The sequence below is a fragment of the Halichoerus grypus genome, chromosome 11, assembly GCF_964656455.1.
Source record: "Halichoerus grypus chromosome 11, mHalGry1.hap1.1, whole genome shotgun sequence".
NCBI classification, from domain to species: domain Eukaryota; kingdom Metazoa; phylum Chordata; class Mammalia; order Carnivora; family Phocidae; genus Halichoerus; species Halichoerus grypus.
Window position 1 is genome coordinate 47,500,533 of NC_135722.1, and position 15,823 is coordinate 47,516,355.

General features: G+C 41.6%; 1 protein-coding gene across 8 annotated transcripts in view; it reads left to right on the forward strand.

Moving 5' to 3' along the window:
* RIC3 (RIC3 acetylcholine receptor chaperone) overlaps nucleotides 1-15,823 on the forward strand; it is a 60,287-nt gene that overhangs the window by 19,750 nt on the left and 24,714 nt on the right. For 5 of the 8 annotated variants that reach the window (XM_036101546.2, XM_036101547.2, XM_036101541.2 and 2 more), the window contains exons 2-4: nucleotides 6,420-6,646; nucleotides 7,908-7,983; nucleotides 10,037-10,130. In XM_036101546.2, the coding sequence (XP_035957439.1) occupies nucleotides 6,420-6,646; nucleotides 7,908-7,983; nucleotides 10,037-10,130 (397 nt within the window). Of the gene's footprint in view, nucleotides 1-6,419; nucleotides 6,647-7,845; nucleotides 7,984-10,036; nucleotides 10,131-12,961; nucleotides 13,808-15,823 lie in introns of those variants that run through there. The other 3 variants (XM_078058438.1, XM_036101545.2, XM_036101544.2) reach the window with 3 other exon arrangements.

Consider the following 15,823-nt stretch of genomic DNA (forward strand, 5'->3'; position numbering starts at 1 on the left):
CTACATTTAACTGTATAGGAAGCTGAAAAATGTTATCAAGCTGTGGACCTAGAAGGAAGAGAAAATGGGTTTGGTGAACAGCTAGAGATTGCCACATCATATTTATTATCTGTGTCATACCTCTGTATCCTTGTAATGAAGTTCCTGTTTTTTTAACTTGTTTGAATTGGCTTCGGTTATTTATGCCTCAGTGCGTGAGGTGTTTTCATAAGAGCTATACTTAAAATAGTAGAAGAAATAAATACTGGAGGAGGGGAAAGATGGCAGAGGAGTAGGGGACCCTATTTCAACTGGTCCCCGGAATTGAGCTGGATATCTACCAGACCACTCTGAGCACCCACGAAACCAGCCTGAGATGTAAGAAGATCTGGATCTCTACAAACAGAATATCACAGGCGGTTGGTTTTGAGGTACAAAGCGGAGAGCGGTGATTCTGCGGGCAGATATCGGAGGATAACCGTGGCGGGAGGGTGCCTGGCCGTGGGGATCCTACACCGCCGGCGAGCGACAGCCTCACGTGCTGTGGATGGGCACAGACTCGCAGACCGGTAGCCTCGGGAAAGGACTTTAGGGCAGCCCCCGGGGTGGAAAACCAGAGCGGCGGGGTCGCGCACACTCGAACTGCAGCCACCCGGACAGAAACCCGGAGCGACGGTCGCGCGCACGCGAACTGCAGCCTCCGAGACGGAAACCCGGTGCGCTGGGGTCATGCCGATGAACTGCAACCCCCCGGGTGGGAACCCCGAGCGGCGGGGTCGCGTACGCGCGAACTGGGAGCAGCTGGCGGTTTTAGAAGCACAAAGGGCAGAGACATGCCCCGACGTGGAGGCAGGACTGGGAGCGCTGCGGAGGGGCGCACAACCCAGGCCTCTGCAGTTTATAGCAGCACGGACAGAAACGGAGACAGTGTGGCCTGGAGAGCTCACTGAAGAACAGACTGAGGTCTCTCTGCTCTGAGGCAGAGGGTTGGAAACGGTCTCTTCTGCTCTGACTCGCGGAAGAGACGCGGAAAGCCACCAGGGAAAGGCGCCAGAGAACAAAAGCCCCAAAGACTGATTCCCGCTGAGCCCATCCCCTGCCACAGGGGCGCAGGGCAACTCCGCCCAAACAGGGTTGCCTGAGTAACAGCGCGGCAGGCCCCTCCCCCAGAAGACAGGCTGGGAAAACAAGAGGCCAGCAACCCTAAGGTCCCAAGAAAACAGGTGCATCTTGCTTGGGTTCTAGTCAATCATTTGGACTCTATACATTCCCTCAAACACCCATCAACAGAATGACTAGGAGGAGGAGCCCCCAAAATAGAAGACTCAGAGATTATGACTTATGCTGCAGATTTACAAAGGGATACAGATATAACCAAGATGTCGGAGATGGAATTCAGGCTAGCAATTGTGAAGACAATGGCTAGAATGGAGAAATCAATTAATGGCACATAGAGTCTCTAAGGGCAGAAATAAAAGGTGAATCGGCAGAATTTAAAAATGCTATCAAAGAGATCCAATCCAATCTAGATAATCTAACAGCTAGGGTAACTGAGGCAGAAGAGCGAATAAGTGACCTGGAAGACGATATAATAGATAAAAAGGGAAAAGAGGAGGCCAGGGAAAAACAACTCAGAATCCATGAAAATAGAATCAGAGAAATAAGTGACACCATGAAGCGTCCCAATGTCAGAATAATTGGAATCCCGGAGGGAGTGGAGAGAGAGAGAGGACTAGAAGATGCATTTGAGCAAATCGTAGCTGAGAACTTCCCTAATCTGGGGAATGAAACAAACATTCGAGTCCTAGAGGCAGAGAGGACCCCTCCTAAGATCAAGGAAAACAGGCCAACACCCCGGCATGTAATAGTAAAACTTGCAAATCTTAGAACCAAGGAAACCATCTTAAGGGCAGTTAGGGGGAAGAGAGTCCTTACGTACAGAGGGAGGAACATCAGAATAATGTCAGACCTATCCACAGAGACCTGGCAAGCCAGAAAGGCCTGGCAAGACATATTCAGGGTACTAAATGAGAAGAACACGCAGCCAAGAATACTTTATCGGCAAGGCTGTCATTTAGAATGGATGGAGAGATGCAGAGCTTCCACGACCGGCAGAAACTGAAAGAATATGTGACCACTAAGCCGGCCCTGCAAGAAATATTAAGGGGGGTTCTATAAAAGGAGAATGACCCCAAGAGTGATATAGAACAGAAATTTACAGGGACAATCTATAAAAACGTCTTCACAGGCAACATGATGACAATTAATTCATACCTTTCAATAATCACTCTCAACGTGAATGGCCTAAACGCTCCCATAAAACGGCACAGGGTTGCAGATCGGATAAAAAGACAGGACCCATCCATATGCTGTCTACAAGAGACTCATTTTGAACCTAAAGATACATCCCGACTGAAAGTGAAGGGATGGAGATCCATCTTCCATGCCAGCAGACCTCAAAAGAAAGCTGGGGTAGAAATTCTTGTATCAGACAAATTAGATTTTAAACTAAAGTCTGTAATAGACACAGAAGGACACTATATCATTCTTAAAGGGCCTATCCAACAAGAAGGTCTAACAGTTGTAAATATCTATGCCCCCAACATGGGAGCAGCCATCTACATAAGCCAACTGTTAACCAAAATAAAGAGTCATATTGATAACAATACGTTAATTGTAGGAGACCTCAATACTCCACTCTCAGCAATGGACAGATCATCTAAGCAGAAAATCAACAAGGAAACAAGAGCTTTGAATGATACATTGGACCAGATGGACCTCATAGATATTTACAGAACATTCCACCCTAAAACAACAGAATACTCATTCTTCTCGAGCGCACATGGAACTTTCTCCAGAACAGACCATATACTGGGTCACAAATCAGGTCTCAACCGATACCAAAAGATTGAGATTATTCCCTGCATATTCTCAGACCACAATGCTCTAAAACTGGAACTCAATCACAAGAAAAAATTTGGAAGAAATTCAAACACTTGGAAGCTAAAGACCACTCTGCTCAAGAATGTTTGGGTCAACCAAGAAATCAAAGAAGAACTTAAACAATTCATGGAAATCAATGAGAACGACAACACATCGGTCCAAAACCTATGGGATACTGCAGAGGCGGTCCTAAGGGGGGAATACATAGCCATCCAAGCCTCACTCAAAAAAATAGAAAAATCCCGAATTCACCAACTAACTTTACACCTTAAAGAACTAGAGAAAAAGCAACAAACGACGCCTAAGCCACACATTAGAAGAGAAATAATTAAAATTAGAGCAGAAATCAATGAATTAGAAACCAGAAACACAGTAGATCAGATCAACGAAACTAGAAGTTGGTTCTTTGAAAGAATTAATAAGATTGATAAACCACTGGCCAGACTTATCCAAAAGAAGAGAAAGGACCCAAATTAATAAAATTATGAATGAAAGGGGAGAGATCACGACTAACACCAAGGAAATAGAAACAATTATTAGAAATTATTATCAACAACTATATGCCAATAAACTGAGCAATCTGGATGAAATGGAGGCCTTCCTGGAAACCTATAAGCTGCCAAGACTGAAACAGGAAGAAATTGACAACCCGAATAGGCCAATAACCAGTAACGAGATTGAAGCAGTGATCAAAAACCTCCCAAAAAACAAGAGTCCAGGGCCTGATGGATTCCCTGGGGAATTCTACCAAACATTCAAAGAAGAAATAATACCTATTCTACTGAAGCTGTTTCAAAAAATAGAAACAGAAGGAAAACTTCCAAACTCATTCTATGAGGCCAGCATTACCTTAATCCCCAAACCAGGCAAAGACCCCAACAAAAAGGAGAATTTCAGACCGATATCCCTGATGAATATGGATTCCAAAATCCTCAACAAAATCCTAGCTAATAGGATCCAACAATACATTAAAAGGATCATCCACCACGACCAAGTGGGATTTATCCCCGGGATGCAAGCGTGGTTCAACATTCGCATATCAATCAATGTGATAGAACACATTAATAAGAGGAGGGAGAAGAACCATATGGTCCTCTCAGTTGATGCAGAAAAAGCATTTGACAAAATACAACATCCTTTCCTGATTAAAACTCTCCAGGATATAGGGATAGAGGGAACATTCCTCAAGCTCATAAAATCCATCTATGAAAAACCCACAGCGAATATCATCCTCAATGGGGAAAAGCTGAGAGCCTTTCCCTTAAGATCAGGAACACGTCAAGGGTGCCCACTCTCACCACTGTTGCTCAACATAGTACTAGAAGTCCTAGCAACAGCAATCAGACAACAAAAAGAAATAAAAGGTATTCAAATTGGCAAAGAAGAAGTCAAACTCTCTCTTTTTGCAGACGACATGATACTTTATGTGGAAAACCCAAAAGACTCCACCCCCAAATTACTAGAACTCGTCCAGCAATTCAGTAATGTGGCGGGATACAAAATCAATGCACAGAAATCAGTTGCTTTCTTATACACTAACAACGCAACTGTAGAAAGAGAAAGAAACGATTCCATTTACAATAGCACCAAAAACCATAAGATACCTCGGAATAAACCTAACCAAAGAGGTAAAGGATCTATACTCTAGGAACTACAAAACACTCATGAAAGAAATTGAGGAAGACACAAAAAGATGGAAAAATATTCCATGCTCATGGATCGGAAGAATAAACATTGTTAAAATGTCTATGCTGCCCAGAGCAATCTATACCTTCAATGCCATCCCGATCAAAATTCCAATGACATTTTTCAAAGTGCTGGAACAAACAATCCTAAAATTTGTATGGAATCAGAAAAGACCCCGAATCGCCAAGGAGATGTTGAAAAAGAAAAACAAAGCTGGGGGCATCACGTTGCCCGATTTCAAGCTATATTACAAAGCTGTGATCACCAAGACAGCATGGTACTGGCACAAAAACAGACATACAGACCAATGGAACAGAATAGAGAACCCAGATATGGACCCTCAACTCTATGGTCAAATAATCTTTGACAAAGCAGGAAAAAACATGCAATGGAAAAAAGACAGTCTCTTCAATAAATGGTGCTGGGAAAATTGGACAGCCACATGCAGAAGAATGAAACTTGACCATTCTCTAACACCACTCACAAAGATAAACTCAAAGTGGATGAAAGACCTCAGTGTGAGACAGGAATCCATCAAAATCCTAGAGGAGAACATAGGCAGTAACCTCTTTGACATCGGCCACAGCAACTTCTTTCAAGATACATCTCCAAAGGCTAGTGAAACAAAAGCAAAAATGAACTTTTGGGACTTCATCAAGATAAAAAGCTTCTGCACAGCAAAGGGAACAGTCAACAAAACAAAGAGGCAACCCACAGAATGGGAGAAGATATTTGCAAATGACACTACAGATAAAGGGCTGGTACCCAAATTTTTAAAGAACTTCTCAAACTCAACACCCAAAAAACAAATAATCAAGTCAAAAAGTGCGCAGAAGAGATGAACAGACACTTCTCTGAAGAAGACATACAAATGGCTAACAGACACATGAAAAAATGTTCATCATTATTAGCCATCAGGGAAATCCAAATCAAAACCACACTGAGATACCACCTTACACCAGTTAGAATGGCCAGAATGGACAGGGAAAGAAACAACAAATGTTGGAGAGGTTGTGGAGAAAGGGGAACCCTCTTACACTGTTGGTGGGAATGCAAGTTGGTACAGCCACTTTGGAAAACAGTGTGGAGGTTCCTCAAAAATTTAAAAATAGAGCTACCCTATGACCCAGCAATTGCACTACTGGGTATTTACCCCAAAGACACAGATGTAGTGAAAAGAAGGGCCATATGCACCCCAATGTTCATAGCAGCAATGTCCGCAATAGCCAAACTGTGGAATGAGCCGAGATGCCCTTCAACAGATGAATGGATAAAGAAGATGTGCTCCGTATATGCAATGGAATATTACTCAGCCATCAGAAAAGATGAATACCCAACTTTTACATCAACATGGATGGGACTGGAGATTATGCTAAGCGAAATAAGTCAAGCAGAGAAAGTCAGTTATCATATGGTTTCACTTATTTGTGGAACATAAGGAATAACATGGAGGACATAGGAGAAGGAAGGGAAAAATGGGGGGGGGATTGGAGGGAGAGATGAACCATGAGAGACTATGGACCTGAGAAACAAACGGTTCTAGAGGGGAGGGGGGAGGGGGGATTGGTTAGCCCGGTGATGGGTATTAAGGAGGGCACGTACTGCATGGAGCACTGGGTGTTATACGAAAACAATGGATTGTGGATCACTACATCAAAAACTAATGATGTATTGTATCGTGACTAACATAATATAATAAAATTAAAAACTACAAAAAAAAATCAGTATTGAGAATATTAAAAAAAAAATGAGATAAACTGCTAAAAAAAAATAAATAAAAATAAATAAATAAATACTAATTATTTTCTCAGGAAAGTTGGGTCGATTTCCACCCATGATGCATCATCACCAGCCACCCTCAGATGGCCAGACCCCTGGGGCTCGTTTCCAGAGGTCTCACCTTGCAGAGGCATTTGCAAAGGCCAAAGGATCAGGTGGAGGCACTGGAGGAGGAGGTCGTGGAAGAGGCCTGATGGGACAGATTATTCCAATCTATGGTTTTGGGATTTTTTTATATATACTGTATATTCTATTTAAGGTAAGTGGAATCATCTTGATTATATCAATAAAATCTAGTGTCATAATAAAAATCATTGTTGGCATTAAAACTCTTTACAGTTCATAACCTTTATTCAAATCATCTTTAAATCTTGCCTCCTCCTTATGAGATACTTAGGATAACTGTTATCTTGGTTTTACAGAAGAGAAGATCTTAGCTCAGAGCTTAAAGGGTTTGACCTAGAATTCACAACTAGAAATGCAGAATCGGGACTTGAGCCTCGGTCTTCTAGTTGCTAATGCAGTGAGCAATAAAGGTCAAAGAAAGCCCCCTCCCACCCCAGTTGTTTTGTTTTTTTTGACTGGATGTCTTTGCAAGCTGAAAAGGCCTAAAGATATTTTAAGGAGAACTTTATTATTAGGATTGGCACAGTGATTTCCAAGTAGCCACTGTGAGGCCCAATAATGACCATACCAACACCACTTTGCCCTCCTTTCCCACTCCAGGAGTATGAGGTGCTGGTTTAACATCCACTGCAGTAATTCTGAAACAAAACTGCCAATCCTGGAAGTAAGCCTGATGTCTCCCTGCTCTGGGGAGATGTGGTTTGGGTCCTTTAAAAGCAGACTCCCAATTAAGTTCCACCTCTAGGCAGGCTTCATCAAGCTATGGGCCTAGACACCGTGAAGTGGAGCAGAAGTCACGTTCTGCAGCCTTTTTGGAAATCTTAAATATTCACTGTGCCCTTCTAACCAGAGTAAGAAGCAAGTCCTTCTTGCCCAGAAACTGCGGGGGGGCTGAGTTGCCTCTGTAAGAACACCTCTGGGGGTTGCACATCCCCTTTGAGATAAGTGTGAGTAAGGCAGATGACCTGGCCTTGTGCCTTGATGGTTTTTTCACTTCTTGGGAACCTTCTTTTTTTTTTTTTTTTTTTAAGATTTTATTTATTTGAAAGAGAGAGGGAGAGAGAAAGCAGGAGGAGAGGGAGAAGGAGACTCCCCGCTGAACAGGGAGCCTGACGCTGGGCTCGATCCCAGGACCCTGAGATCATGACCTGAGCTGAAGGCAGATGCTTAACTGACTGAGCCACACAGGCGCCTCTCTTGGGAACCTTCTATTGGTTCTTTCTCTCCTTTTTTTTTTTTTTTTTTGAAATGTTTCTCTGATACTGATATTTGATTTGACTTCTGACTTAATTTTTGTCTCCCAACCTTTTTTCTTTTTTCATTTAATATGAGGGTTTCCATGACTTTGAGGTTCTGAGCTGCTGTTGATGTGCTGTACCTCCTTCAATTCTCAGCTTTCAAAGGGGAAAACTACTGCGGAGGATCGGAAATGCTCTACTGCCGCAGCTGGAAACACCCACAGGAAAATTAGTAAGTGCCCCTGCTCAGTATATGCACAAGTTTTATTGAGTCAGACCGCCCTAATACAGTCAGAGGGACAGTCTGTGGGTAGGTCTTAAAAAGCATTTCTGAAAAATTGCCCCAAGTTAATCTGATGCCATTTTTACCTAAGCTCTGGGAATTCTCAAGTTTCCAAATTGATGTTGGGCTTTTAAGAGAAAGAGAGTTACAAAAAGTACAAAACTGTCCATTTACTTTTTTATATATTAGCAAGTTAATATTTCACATTTGGAGTGGGTTATTTCTCATTTCCAGACCTCAGAATATTTGTAGCAGATACCTTTATTTCATAGAGAGGAAAACTAAGGAAGAGAGATCAAGTCCTTGCCAAAATCAGTTATTAGATCTAGGGACAGGGTTTAACACTTCTGACTCATGAAACATGGTCATCAAATATTTATTGACCAAGTAGAATATTCTGTGCTCTCTGGGGAAATGAGATGTATATGGCATAGCTCTTCCCCCTAATAATTCATAGTCTGGGATGAAAAATAACTTGTGCCAAGTTTACTGTCTAGAAGGGGACTTGGGGAAAGCCTTATGGGAAACGACATGGAGCTGGGTCCTGTCTGATGGACGGGATGGCTTGAGGAAGACACAGCCTGACATAGGACGGCTGTGGGAAAGAAGGCCTTGAGGAGTAGGTAGGTTAAGCCATGTTGTTGAAGGCCTTGGAGGCCAAACTGCCTTATCCTATGGATAATGAAGCCTCATCAGAAGTTTTTAAAAGAGAGACAGCAGCAAAATGGAGTGAGGCTGAGCCGCCGCAGCATCTGCCCTTGGCCATAACTGCTTTTTGGGTTTACTCCAGATTCTCTGTGGAAGTTGATACCCCAGTCACAGTCTGCATCCTTTTTAGAAATCTTAGATATTCAAGAAATCCTTTAATAAAGCTCTTGTGTTCTTAATTGAGATAACATCTAACCAACAGTGATGGTAAATGCATCGGTAAAATAATTTAAAAAATGTTTGGACTCTGTCGAAGAATAACAAATTCTGTATCCAGTCACATAATGCATTGAAAACAGAAGTAAATAAAATGAATTCCTAGGATCAGCTGTTTTATAATGTAGCAGTTATATCTGCTTCTTATCCTTCAGTTTTGAATCATGCAGAAAATAAAAATAAGCATTTATGTGGCACAGTCCTCTAGACACTTTGCAGATATTAACTGCATGCATAAGAATTTGTTCTAGAAGTATTAAAAGGCCTTTGAAATACTGTATCTTACAGTGGCCTTCTAAATATATCTGGGTAGAAGGGTACTCATGTATGAAACAGAAAAACTGGATTATCTGCGTAATGAAGAGCATTTTGTTTTCCTGCTGCCTTAAAGTTGATTTCATGTACTAATTGATCTATTTTTTCTGCTCTACTTTTTAGGGTCTTAGTGTTAATGTCAGTAGATCGATGTGATCTCTGTTGACCTTTGTTGAGAATACTGGGGGCCAGGGTTGCACCACTTCACCCCAAATGACGAGGGTAGGAAACCTTGGGCAGGGAGGCTTCAGCCCTCATTCAAGACTTCCCCTATTGAAGAAGCATAGCATTGAAATCATGATCTTCCAGATATGTTTTCAAACTTCGGGTGCAGGTGAACTATTGCTCATTTCAGGGTCTTAACTCCTTTTCTAAAGTACCTTGCAGGCTTGGTACTTTGACCCTCAAGCATCACTGGGACTAGAAAGGATAGGTTTATCTTCTTCATTTCTTCTTGGGTGACTGTGTTGAGGTTTGTTTTGTTTTTTTGCTCCTGGGTATTTTTCTTTAGCTGGTCATGCTGTATTTCTGTGTGTAGGAGGAGTGATTTGTGCATTACTCCCTAAACATGTATCCTTTAGATCTCAGTGCCTGCACCTTGGTACCCCTCGTGTCCTGATTGGACCAGCTGGAGAGACGTGGAGTCTCTTCTCTGAATCTCTGAACCAGCTGGGATGATTGTAGGGTGTCACAGCCAGCCAATTTTGGACAAGAGCTTTTGGAGTTGTGTATGATGGTTCTTAGATTGATGCTTGTTTTTCAGCCAATTTTGAGCTTGTTCAACTGCAAGAAAAACTAAAGGAGACAGAGGAAGCTATGGAAAAATTAATCAACAGAGTGGGACCTAATGGTGAGAGGTAGGTTTTCACACACCAGGACTCAGACTATTGCCCATTTAGAGAACCCATTCAGAATTTTGTTTTTCCTTGATTTCTGGACCACTTACTTTCATTTTATATAATTATCAACTTATTTGTCATTTACATATTATTTCTCACTAAGCATCCATTTTCATACCATATGCTTTCAAGAGTCTCAGCTTTCAAGAGTTTTTGTTCAGTGTTGTGCACATTATTGTGAGGAGAGGTTCATGAGCAGTTCTGTGGGGTGAAATAACCAGGTTCTAATGAAGATGATTTCATAGCTGTCTAATAATCTGGTTTTACTTAAAATTATGCCTTTTTAAATCTGCTTGAGACAAAAAGAAGAGGGCAGGTATAATCAGATCAGGCATTTGTATTTTGTGTTGACTATGCCAGAACAAGATTAGACATGTAAAGTAGGTGTCAGGAGTCACACTGGCCTTTTAGGATGCCCCACAGGGGAGACAGCCCTCCTGCTACAGGGCTCGCTGAGGATCTGAAAAGGTAGCTTCAGAAGGTTGATGAAAGTGGGCAAAAAGAAAGAAAATATGGATGTGGGGACGCCAGGGAGGAAAAGCCAGAATGTGAGATTGAGAACAAAGAGGGATTCAGTCTCCGCTAGGCCTTCTGACAAGGATGGAGGAAGAGCTGGGAGGTGAGTGGCAAAATCCCGAGTGCTAAAAGGTCCCTCCTGTGGCCCTGGGCTCACCGTGGAGTCTTTGCCCCAGGAAACTGCTGCTCCGCCATGGCCTCTTCTGTTTGCCCTCGTGGTGCTGCTAGTGCCTGGTATCCTTTCCTTGGCTCCTTGGCTCCAGCCTTGTGCATCTTTGGCTAGATAAGGCAAGAGTGAACATCCTCAGATTGCAGCTCCTTGGCTTGGCTTTTTCTACAATGTCTACAATGCTGCTGAAATGACATTTATGAGGCTGAACCTTGCCTATCTGCGCCCAGGAGCCTTGACCTTCTTTTGGTCCAGAAAGCAGAGTGACTATCCAGACTGTTGGCCAGAGTGGTAGAGGAATGTGTACATATTTATACATGAATATATCTGTGTAAGTGTGTAATACAATTTGATACTTGTTGAGCACTTACTAAGGACCAAGCTCTGAGTGAAGTGCTTTATATACATTATCTAATGTAGGTGTTTTTGTAGGAGTGTGACTAAACCAATTTGTACTATACTTTTCTGATCTTTTCTGCCCTTACCCTCTACTACTCACAGTCTGGGTGGGAAACTACCAGGCTTTTATGACCCTTGTCCCTCAAAAAGTATCTGTACCCTGGTTCTGGTCCATTTGAAGACCCATGCCACACCTAAGGGTCATGAAAACCATAGATGAAAACCTGTGGGCAGGGCCTCCTACCTGGGAGACTAAACCACTGGGCCTTGGAGTAAGAAGCCAGAGAAAGATATTTTCTCACTATTACTGCTGTTCACACTCCCTTAGCTCAAATCCCATAGCTCTACCTTCCCACCTGTATATACCATCTGTGCATTGCCCAAGCCAGCGATGTGGTACTGTGACCCTGACTACTTTCTGTGCTTTGTGCTAGGATTACTTCTCTGTAAGGCAGAGGAGTTGTCCCCACCCTGCAGCTGGAGTTGTGCCATCTCATTATTTCTGGGGCCACAGGTCCTAGCTCAGAACGTTTACTCCTTTTAAGATGCTAAGGTGTGGACTCCTTGAGAACCTATTGAATCCAGCCTGCCACATGGCAATGACTGTAAGACATTCTCTGCGCAGTACTTCTCAAGAACTAGGGATCGGCTTTCCCTCCACTGCAGAGAACATAGCTTGTGGCTCCCTTTCCCAAATCTTTCCTCTTCCAGTCCTAAAAAGGTGACCTTCTCCCTGTCACTCCTAATCCAACACCTTTTATCCTTACAGGTAGGCCCTATGAGACTTCACCTCCAACACTGAAAGGCCCTGGTAGCCCCATGTTTTACATTGTTTTCCTTTTTATACTTCTATCCTTTAACCTTAGTCTCTGTGGCATTAGTTCTTCAAGTCTGTGTTTCTGTGATTATTAGAAGAGCCCCAAATACCCTAGTATTTTTCCATCAGATCAAAATTGAACACATTTCCAGGCTCTGGGAGTCTGAGAGGATTTAAGACATAGAAGACATGTTCATTTACAGCCTTCGAAGTCCCTTTATAGAATGTTAATTCCATAATTTTAAGATTTTCTTAAAATTCCAGAAATAGTTTCTGAGACTTCATCTCCATGCTTATGTAAGAATCAAAATATGGGGAAGATTTTTAATATTATCTAATAAAACTTTCAGACAGCTTTTACCTGTGAGCAATATGTCTATGTATGTGTTTAAGCCTTGTAGAAGGTTGGTATTGTGTCATGTTATGCCTGATATTAAGCACAGTATCCATCCCAAGGACATAAAGACTAAGAAAAGGATCTAGGAATCAGAATTGAGGTGTCCTTATTTCTGTCCTTAAGATCAGCAGCACTTCCTTTCTGGAGCAGCATGTCTGGTTGTAATCCTTCACCTCCTGGAAGCATGACATGACCTGAGGGAGCAGTGAGGGTGCAGCCTGGGGCAGAAAACAGCCGTAGCAGGCATGCTGAGGACGTGTGTGGCCCTGTAGATTTAGGGCATGCATTGCTGGGATATAAACTTACAGAGGACAGACTTAGTCTGTTTCGTTCACTATGTTCACATAGTAGATACTAAGGAAATTCTTATTGTTGAAAAAGGATAGGTATTCACTTTTGAAATAAGCATTTGTACATGTATTATGGTAGAAGAGGTAATCATGGCATTCTTTGCTAAGGTCTTCTCTTCATTTCCTGTCCTCTATATTCAGGGTCCTACTGAACATGTCTCATAGATGACCTGCCCTTCTTCAGTTAATAAATGTCTTTTGAATGAATGAATGTGCAAAATGAAAATCATCATCTATCCTCAACTGACTCTACTCCACCTTTAATATTCTCCATCTCCTCAAATGGCTCCACCATCTACTTAAAAGCCCAAAGCAGAAATCCAGGGCGCCTGGGTGGCTCAGTCGTTAAGCGTCTGCCTTCGGCTCAGGTCATGATTCCAGGTCCTGGGATCGAGCCCCACATCGGGCTCCCTGCTCGGCAGGAGGCCTGCTTCTCCCTCTCCCACTCCCCCTGCTTGTGTTCCCTCTCTTGCTGTGTCTCTCTCTGTCAAATAAATAAATAAAATCTTTAAAAAAAAAAAAAAAAAAAAGCAGAAATCCAATATTATCCTTGGTTTACCTTTTCCTTCACTTCCTATGTCTCTTCGATCATCCTGTCTTGTCATTTCTTCCTAGTTAATAAGTCTGTCATCCTGCAAAAGACTCTAAGCTCTGCTAGGGCAGGGATTATTTGTATTATTCCCAGAGCCTAGCATAGGCCAACAGTAGGCTCTAAAGTGTTAGTTGAAATGGAAGAATGAGTGAGTGAATGAATTTTTTTTTTTTTGAAATATAGTTGACATACAGTGTTCTATTAGTTTCAGTATATGTTACGTAGTACTCACCACAATAAGTGTAGTTACCATCTGTGACCATACATTATAATATTATTGACTATATTCTCTATGTGGTACTTTTCGTCTATGTGGCTTATTTATTTTATAGCTGAAAGTTTGTATCTTTTAATAATTTCCTTTACCCATTTCACCTATTTCCCTCCGCCCCCCACCAGCAATCACCAGTTTGTTCTCTCTATTTGAATCTGTTTCTGTGTGTGTGTGTGTGGTTTTTTTTGTTTGTTTGTTTCCACATGTAAGTGGTAAGGTATTTTGGTATTTGTCTTTCTCTGACTTATTTCACTTAGCATAATACCCTCTAGGTCCATCCATGTTGTGAATGGCAAGATCTCATTCTTTTTTATGGCTTAGTAATAGCATTCCATTGTGTGTATATATATACATATATATATATATATATACACACACACATATATATACACCACATCTTCTTTATCCATTCATCCCATTGATGGACACTTGGTTGCTTCCATGTCTTGGCTATTGTAAATACTGCAATAAACACAGGGGTGCATACTTTCTGAATTAGTGTTGCTGTTTTCTTTGGGTAAATGCCCATAGTGAAATTACTGGATTACATAGTATTTTTTAATTTTTTGAGGAACGTCCATACTGTTTTCCACAGTGGCTGCAACAATTTACATTTCCACCAACAGTGTACAAGGGTTCCTTTTTCTCTATATCTTCGCCAACACTTGTTATTATCTTTTTGATTCTAGCCATTCTGACAAGTGTGAGTTGATATCTTATTATGGTTTTGGTTTGTATTTCCCCGATGATTAATGATGTTGAGCATCTTCTCATGTACCCGTTGGCCATCTGTATGTCAATATCTGTTCAGGTCCTCTTCCTATTTTTAATTGGATTATTGGCTGGGGAGGCAGTTTGGTGTTCAGTTGTAAAAGTTCTTTATATATTTTGGATATTAACCCCTTATCAGAACAATCGTTTGTAAATATCTTCTCCCATTCAGTAGGTTGCCTTTTCATTTTGTTGATGATTTCCTTCACTGTGCAAAAACTCTTTATTTCAGTGTAGTCCTAATAATTTATTTTTACTTTTGTTTTCCTTGCCTGAGGAGACATATCTAGAAGAATGTCACTTAGGCTGATATAAAAGTGATTACTTCCTATGTTTTCTTGTAGGAGTTTATGGTTTCAGGTCTCACATTTAGGCCTTTAATCCATCTTGAGTTTATTTTTGTGTATGATGTAAGAAAATGGTCCAGTTGTATTCTTTTACATGTAGCTGTCCAGTTTTCCCAATACCATTTATTGAGAAGACTGTCTTTTCTCCATTGTATATTCTTGCCCCCTTTGTTGTAGAGTAACTGACCACGTAGGTGTGGGTTTACTTCTGAGCTCTCTATCCTGTTCCATTGATCTATGTCTGTTTTTGTGCCAGTACCTTATTGTACCAAAGTGGATAACTACAACTTGGTAGTTTATCTTGAAATCTGGGATTGTGCTACCTACAGCTATGTTCTTCCTTCTCAAGATTGCTTTGGCTCTTTGGGGTGTTCTGTGGTTCCATACAGATTTTAGTATTTGTTGTAGTTCTGTGAAAAATGCTATTGGTGTCTTGATGGACATTGCATTGACTCTGTAGATAGCTTTGGGTAGTATGGACATCTTAATATTCTTCCAGTCCATGAACATGGTATATCTTTCCACTTGTTTGTGTTGTCTTCAATTTCTTTCATTGGTGTCTTACAGTTTTCAGAGTATAGGTCTTTTACCTTGTTCTGTGAAAGGGAGACATATGCAAAATGATCTCCAAAGGCCTAAGGAGCCATAAGATGGAAGAAAAAGGCTGAAGAATCCAGTTTTCCAACAAGTGGTTTATTTTTTTATTTTTTATTTTTTTTCAACAAGTGGTTTATTAAAGGGACTTATGAGCAGAAGTGTGTTGTGGGTGGCTGCAAGACAAGTAGATCTGCACAACCCCACCTACCATAAGTCCTGCTTTTATAGCCTTAGAGACTGGGGAGTATATATGCTGGGAGGAAATGTTTCAGAATCACAGTCCTCTCTCCAGAGAATATCAAGGACCTTATACCTCAAGGGAGTACCTAAGGGTGTCATCAAACAAAGAGTATGTGTGGTGGGGGAGTGCTATACTGAAGAAGGCTTCAGGTCACAGAGTGGTCATCATGGTGGATTTGTGC